The sequence below is a fragment of the Macrobrachium nipponense genome, chromosome 26 (genome assembly GCF_015104395.2).
Source record: "Macrobrachium nipponense isolate FS-2020 chromosome 26, ASM1510439v2, whole genome shotgun sequence".
Classification (NCBI taxonomy): domain Eukaryota; kingdom Metazoa; phylum Arthropoda; class Malacostraca; order Decapoda; family Palaemonidae; genus Macrobrachium; species Macrobrachium nipponense.
Window position 1 is genome coordinate 57,314,760 of NC_087215.1, and position 8,248 is coordinate 57,323,007.

Below are 8,248 nucleotides of genomic sequence, written 5' to 3' on the forward strand. Positions count from 1 at the left end.
ATATATATATATATATATATATATAATATATATATATATATATATATATATATATGTATATATATATATTAATATATATATATATATATATATATATATATATATATATATATTATAATATATATATATATATATATTGGTGCCGAGAGCTGAAGCCCGGTAGAACTGGAGAATACGAAATGATACATCATTCCTTTATATTTTCAATCAGGGAGAACCCAAATTGAGGAAGGTAATGTGTGTTTGTCTTTTTGATTATTGAAGAAGAGTTGTAAAAAAGGTTTGTCATCCCGATTTGTACAGAACGGGCAAGAACAAACTCAAGTTATTCTTCTTTTAGGGGAAAAAAAAGAAAAAAAAAAGGAATGAGCCTACAAGAGTTCCTCATCTCTTTCGTTTGATCTCTCCGAAATCTAACAATATATCAAGAGGCTAATCCTCTTGGCTACTGAAGAAGGGAGGGACGTCTGAGGCAAAGAATAAGTAGAAAGACCTTTTATCAAATTCATTGACCCATTAATTGCCTCACTGCCACGACGACCACACCTGTGTGTGTGTGTGTGTGTGTGTGCCTTAGCGTTTATTTGAGCGGTTTGTTTACTCTTCTTTTCATATGACTTTATTCCTTTTTTTTTTTTTTTTTTTTTTTTTTTTTTTTTTTTTTTTTTTTTTTTTTTACTGTTTGTGTTTGTTGTGGGGAAGAGGAGGGGGAATTTAGAGGCAGCGTAATGGTGGGGTCGCCGTTGAGCGCTACAGATATCGAAGTTTGCCTGGTTATCTGTATCAGGTCCAGATCTGCACGTATTGCAGCGCAAGCTGCATATAAAAGCTTTCTAATTATTGGAAGGTTGTGGACGATTCATGGTGGTGTTACAGGGATGTTAGGGTTTTTTAAAATACAAATGGTGCAATGTTAAAGTTAAGTTTATCTTAGTTTAACCAGACTACTGAACAGATTAACAGCTCTCCTAGGGCTGGCTCTAAGGATTAGATATTTTTGCGTGGCTAGGAACCAAATGGTTACCTAGCAACGGGACCTACAGCGTATTGTGGAATCCGAACCACATTTTATCAAAAAGTTAATTTCTAATCAAGATGGTGCAATGTGTCGTGATATGCCGGCTCTTGGCTGCCCGTGTACATGGGGTCATCCGGTACGAATCACCCTTAAAGGAGATTTAGTTATTGGGAACAAGTTCCATTGCTTACCTGAGCAACTTGAACGTCAAAAGAAAGACACGCGCTCACATCTAAGGTTTCCAGGAAACCGGTTCCAAGACCCTGGAGTGAGGAAATTATTTCCAGGCAATTACCTCGTGACTAAGAGAGTATAACCATATCTTGATGTTTGTGTTGACTTTCTTCTCGATTTATGTATCAATTGTTTGTGACACTCTTTGACTGAGAATCAATAACAGTGGTTATGCATGGGACTCCGCTATTTATTCAGTCATTCTTCACGTGTAATTGTTATGGTTTCAGAGGTAATGTTATCGGCTATTACTTGGCATTACTTTTTGTCAGTTCAGGACTTTGCGCGTTTTTTTTTTTTTTTTTTTTTTTTTTTGAGCTTTAGCGGAGTAATTCTCTCTCTCTCTCTCTCTCTCTGAGTAGATATACGAACAGACGTCCATATATACCCTATTTGATATGTTCTAGTCATTGTATTTATTTGTAAGTAGATGGATACTTGTAAAAGCCATGAAAGGTTTTCATATGGAAGCCTTGAGTTGAGGCCACTTACTGAAGGAGTGTTTACCAACTGCTAAGCCGCACGAGCGCGAGATTTACTTTTATTGTCGTGAATTATAGTCAACAGCGAAGACAGAAAGGAGGAAAAAACGAAAGAAAACGAGGAGGAAAAGAACAGAGGAAAGAAAAGAAAAGGAGAGAAAAGAAAAGAAAGGAGCGGGTTGGGGAGAGCCGAGGAACCATAAAGCCAAGATAAATAATCGAGCGATGGCTAAGCGTCTGAGCACACATCAACGCATAAAAGAAAAGCAAGCGAACATCTGCTGGCTCTCTGTCTGATGCCGACGGAGCACTAGTATGGCCTTCAAAGTCGCTCTCTGGTTTATTTTTAGCTTGTACATTTGTGTTGCGCCGTCTAACTTCTCTACTTTTCGTCGCACGAGTTCCGAGTACTTTAATCTTATTGTCTGTCCCTCTGTGTCACAATTTTCCTGTTTATTAATTTATCGTTTTATTCTTTTTATTTTTGATAAGTGGTACCTTCTTCTTTTTTTATTTCCATTTACTTCCTCTTACCTCCTGCTAATGAACACCACATTCTTTGGAAACTTGAATTTCAAGTATGTGGCCCCGTTTGTGGGCTTGTTCCATATGAGTACTTTTCATCTATTGAATAGTAATAATAATAACTCTCTCTCTCTCTCTCTCTCTCTCTCTCTCTCTCTCTCTCTTATATATATATATAATGATTGATAGTCGCGTGCAAGGTTTGCAGGTGTTGAGAATTAATAAAAAAAAAAAACATTAGAGAATTTTCTCACCAAGTTCAGGTCTTCCAACTTCCGTTTTTCACGAAAAGGTCATTTTCGCTCCTTTACTCTCCAACATTGTGTATTTTTTTAAATGAAGATAATTATAAAACTGTTAGTATGGTATTAAACAGCATAACCTTGGCGCACACCATGGGCAGTAATGCTCGATGGAGCCATTCAGTCAGTAAGGACACAGTGAAAGGAAGTGGGTCACTTTAAAGCTAATTGAATTTAGAGGTCACCCGCGGGTTAACGAAAAAGGAAATTTTCTCACTACATATACTTATATGTATATGTTAAAGTTATAGAGGAAGGAGGGAAGTCTCTGAAGTCGTAGCGCCTTAAATATTTATGTGGTTTCTTGAAGGTTGTTTAGTGGGGAGGGGGGAGGCCGGCGGGGAGGGAGTTTGGAAATATGGACGCCTGTCTATGTAACCCGTAAGTGCTTAGGAGAGCTTACGTCACCTTTTCCTATCTTTTTCTCGAAATTTCCATTTGATCACAATCTAATCAAGTGAAATACTGATATCCCAAATTCCCGAATGAATTGTATGCTTTTTACTTTAACATGCAGGAACATGGATCATGCTATTTCTCATAGGCTAGTCTAAACAGCGATACGTCATCCAAAATGTCAGTAGGTAAAAGATATTGTAAATCGTCATTATTTAGAGAAATAGGTGCAGCCATTTAAACTTTAAAGGCTTTTAAAATTAGTGCCGACTTATGATATAATGGGTGTTCGGTGTTGTACGGCATTAATTCAAAGGGGGATGGATCAGGTATAACCGCAGTATGTATGCCGGATTGCATCATCGATAAATGCTATGATAGAAGAGGAGGTAGATTAGTGAATGTCACTATAAAGACGACGGTGAAGGAATAGTCCAGCAGAAAGGTCTTTAGAAATAGAAAAAAGAACCATTTTCATGCTTTTAGTAAATGCATAAAAAAGCGTTCAGAACCTGAACTGCTGTCGAGTGTCTATAGAGACGTTGTAAAGCCATGCAAACAATATTCGGCGAGAAAATGAGTCTCACACTAGACTGTCAGTCTTGGGATTTCCTTTCATGGTGTTTAGTGACTCCCACCCCCCATAATTTATTTTTGGAGCGGACGACGGTAAATATCGGCAGCCGGTATCACTTAACCAAATCGTGATTGGGGGAAGATCATGTGCTGCCACACAACAGGGGCCACACTTCAAGTAAATCTGTCTGTCATAATTGAAATAGACGCTTCATCGATATCGGCTGCGGAGATTTATCATCAGCTCAAAAAAATGAATATTGAATAAAAAAAAAAACGAAATAATAGATGGAATGAAAAACCGACTATAGTTAAAAAAGAATGAACGTGTTGTAGACTCACAGGTGGAAGCGTAAGAGTCCCGTTCTCCATGTTGGCGTTCTGAAAGCGAAATTTGAAAGCCCATGAATAGGAGTTTCCGGTACATAAACTGACTTGATAAATGTACAAGATGGATAATTTTGACGTCATTTAGTATATGTTACTGGCAAAATGCATTTACTTTAAATTATAAATGAATGACTTCCTCTGGCTAGATATTATGTAATTGATAAGTAATGTTATCTAATAATGCTTGAGAATGGTTTGAATAAAGGTATATCAATAGGTGTTGACTTCTATTCGCAGAAATTGTGTCTTTTTAATGAATGCTATCTAACAATGGTTTTAATCCAAAAAGTAAGTAGATTTGATAGTTAATTGTCGATGATATACTGTTGTTGAAATTGATCGTAAAAGTTATTACCTCATTAAAAAGAAGATACTGAAGTAAAAATTGTTGATCTAGTTTGTTCGAAAAGAAGTGGATGATCATTGTTTCAGTAATATATAGAATTTCCAAAAGTAGAGACGAAGAATGAGAGGGAACATTCCACATTTGGAATGATTTTGTCACTGGAGATGGAAGACATTTTTATTGGGGGAGGCATTTACATAGGAGTAATATTTACAATTCATTCGAATAAAAACGAAAGAGAGAGAGAGAGAGAGAGAGAGAGAGAGAGAGAGAGAGAGAGAGAGAGAGAGAGAGGTGGGAGGCCGATCTGTAATGACATCCTAAAATAGGATATTTTCACGAATATTTTTTTTTTAGATAAAACTGATGAATAACACCAAATTAGTTCTTTTCAAGATAAGAAATAGTTTGGTGTTACTCATTTGCTTTGAAACATAACATCTTTCGCATCCTTTTGCATTTATGTATATGCTAAATTTTCATTAACGGTTTGTGCCCGTGAATTATTCTATAATATTGTGAGATGATTTAGGTGTCTGTGTACGAATTGTCTAGTGCTATATCAAAGTATATTGTCTGTATTTGTACTCGCAAGACGTACACATAACGTGTTTTTATTAGAGGCTATATGTTCACATGTCTATCTGGCAATCCTCAACGTGTCTCAAAATATCATCTATAGATTTCGATGTAATTTGCTGAAATGGGGGCCATTGGCCAAGGAAGAGTACAATGAATTTTGATGTTTATCTGGAAGCGGTCCATACTTTTTATTTTATTTTGTTTTTATTTTATTTTATTTATTTATTTATTTTTTACTTTGGATTAGGTTTGAGGCATACGTAGACAGACAGAGGTATGCAGTCTTATCGCTTTCTAGTTACATTTTTAACATGTACGCATGAATTTAGATGGTTGGAGACTGTATATTACGTATTGTTTGAATCCATAAAACTTAGGGGTCGATATAGTCATTGAAGTAGAGTTCTGTTCACACTCAAAACTGGACTCATAATAATAGATTTCGCCTTAATTTCATAACCATTGGTTTTGTTACTGTTTGAGGCTTCCATAATATTTATTGCTACTACTGCTGCTCTAATTCTACTGCTGCTACCACCACGACTACTACTACCACCACCACCATCACCAATACTACTACTATTCTATTGTTGCCGTTACTAATATTGCATAGGCATCCTTTGGAACCTCTTATGTTACATACTAACTTTGTGATCAGATTTGGCATTGTATTCAAGTGTATGATTTTGTGCATTTTTATTGATGCGTGAAATATTAACTCGTCATTATTACGCAAACGTTCATTAAGCTAAATTCGACCAAATACAATTTTACGTCATGTGAGAAACACCGCGAATAGGCCTCATTTTGGACAGAGAATTTTGGAGCTTTTGATATCAGCTATTAATTATGTTTTGTTTCACACTTGCCATTGAACAAAAAATTTATTTGTAGTCTAGTTAAAATAATTGGTGTGGTGGGAAATGTTTCAGTTAATCACTTGCTTTGGTTTGAAATATATGAGCTTCAGCCATATTATGAAGCCGGGGGTGATTGAAAGCATTTGAAATTTAAGGTGCATTATGTTCATTTGCTTTCAAATAATTTGAGCTCGAGTTTGTAATACCAGTGTTCTGAATTCAGTTACGATGATTTTTCCATATATGAACGACAGATATTGTGTGTTACCCATATTTCTATTCAAGTTTCCCTTGGTCCTGCAGGCAATGTGCTTTACAAATAATTTATATCTCAGGTTCGGTTAGATTATTTCATATTGATTAAAAGGGCTTGGGATTCTTATGCTCGGTGCTTGTTGAAAGTCTCTCCTCCATGGTGTTTATTTTTCAGAAGATTAGTTCTAATGACGGAGTTACAATTTACACTGGCGGTCCAATTTTGAAATCTTGCCTAATTGCTATTGTTTCGCGGGGGGACGGGGTAGGGGGGGGGGGAGAAACGAGACGAGAAGCGAACGATTAAAAGTGGACCTCTTCTGACCCATCCTGGTTGCAATCTTGACGTCCGAGGGCAGCTCGAATGGTTCTCTTCAAGTCGGGCTTTCCGATTATTTAAGAAATGGAGCCTTTGATGTCCCATTTCCGTCCCGAAACGTCCCCACTCGTCGAAGCCGCGCGGTTTGATGTCTGGGCGAATCTGGCCCTGTCAGGTTAACCTTTTGATATCTGTCAAGTGCCCTCAAGTCAAGCCGTCGTCCCCCAGCTCAAATTGAACTGGTCAAGGCACTGGTCAAAGGTTAGAGTGGGTTGGCTGCATCTCCCCTTTTTGTCGCTCCCTCACCCTCCCCTCCCCCTCTAGCAGTCGTTTGCTCTGTTTCCGCCCCAAAGTCTTATTGGACGGGGATGGGGGTGGGGGGATGGGGGGGGGGGGAGAGGAAGAGCGAGAGGTCCAGTGGGGAATGAGAGGGGGACGCTAAAGAAGGCGAAGAGGAACTCTTCTGCACCAGGATAAAAGGAATTACCATTCGGCGGCGAAGATCAAGACGTCTATGGGAGGAAGACAGAGGGAGAGGAGGAAAGTAAAATCCCGTTTCTTTGTTTTTCGTCTCGTTGCTTCTGGGTTTCAATCAGAATTCTGCCTTTTCTCTATGAGTTTTGGCAACCTCCTTTTGTTATCATTCCTTGCGTCTCAAGATTTTCAGCCGGTTTATCACTCAACTAATATATCAGAAGATTTTGGTAGCAAGAAGACTATTATGTATTTTAATGAACGATATATCCGGAGCAATGTGAGCCGTTCCGTTTTCTTGGGCTAGCGGTTAACTGGGAATTCGAAGTTCCGCTCCCCATCAGACACAAATTCTCATGAATCCATCTACCTATCTCGTGCAAGTTCTGTGTGGTCCATTCATGATTGCAGTTCAATTGCTGAGACAACTTCACGTACACTTGTCTTCAGTGAGTAAAACCACACCCACTGCTACTTTAATTAGTACACTCTTGTATTTTACAACTATTCTCTTCATCATCTAAACATTCGAATTATTATTCTGTAGTTGTTTCCATATGTCCTGATCTCCGCAATATAGGCTTCTCTTTTCAATCAAGCCACATTTTCAATTTTTTAGGATAAACTTCCTTTTTACCCTTCATATTTGCAATTTCATCTTACCTCGAGGACTGTTAATGCTAAAATTGTTCATGTTATATTTCTATTTTTTTCCACAACAAACGCTTCATGTTTTTAAATTTCGGCCTTCGATACACCCACGCTTGCAAAGATATTGCTACCTTCACTTATTGCCTGTTTAATTCATTTATTCAGCTCTGCGCCAGTTACTTGTTGATTTACTCCCAAATGTCCATGCGAACCGGTTACATATGCAGTGTCATGGTTATAATGCGTGGGAATGTTCACGCCTATGTAAGACTCTTTTTAATGATATGCGATGGAATTTTTTTTAATATTTTCTATTACAAAATAAAGTATGTTTAAACAGAGATAAGCAAAAATAGCCATCAGTTCTGACCATCATATTAGAATCGCCCATCACCGTCGCACCCTCTTGTAATAAGCCCTTGTAGAGATAATCCCATTTTACATTGCGAGCGATGGACGCAGATCCGTGTAACTCTAATAATTAGATTGCCTCTTATAGCAATCAGATGTGTTTCAATTATCGACCTCTCTGCCACTTGTATTCGACTGATACATTGAAGAGATGACATTAACTGGCGAAAAGGCTTGTCTCACTACAGTGGCTGCCTTGCTGACTGAAAATTGCGTGATATGACCGTATCCTGTACTGTGTAACCTCTGTAGGATGTAGAAACACCTACATTATGGACGGAACCCAGTGCCAACTTTCACAAAAAAACTAGCGATAGAATACTTAAGCGATGTCACACGGACGATTTTTTTTTTTTTTTTTTTTTTAGCATGTTTGGATACTGTGCGGCTATTAATGTTGCTCGTGTAGTCACACGAGCTTCATTTC

At 37.8% G+C, this 8,248-nt stretch overlaps 1 protein-coding gene and 1 long non-coding RNA gene across 11 annotated transcripts in view; one reads left to right on the top strand and one right to left on the bottom strand.

The window, feature by feature from the left end:
* The window catches only part of LOC135200299 (uncharacterized), a 444,923-nt gene that overhangs the window by 76,835 nt on the left and 359,840 nt on the right, over window positions 1-8,248 (top strand). The gene's annotated exons all lie outside the window — the stretch shown is intronic.
* The window catches only part of LOC135200298 (paired box protein Pax-6-like), a 208,736-nt gene that overhangs the window by 59,805 nt on the left and 140,683 nt on the right, over window positions 1-8,248 (bottom strand). For 6 of the 9 annotated variants that reach the window (XM_064228834.1, XM_064228833.1, XM_064228831.1 and 3 more), the window contains one exon: window positions 3,876-3,914. The exons of the other annotated variants lie outside the window; for them this stretch is intronic. In XM_064228834.1, coding sequence (XP_064084904.1) covers window positions 3,876-3,914 — 39 coding nt within the window. The remainder of the gene's footprint in view (window positions 1-3,875; window positions 3,915-8,248) is intronic. 9 annotated transcript variants of the gene reach the window in all.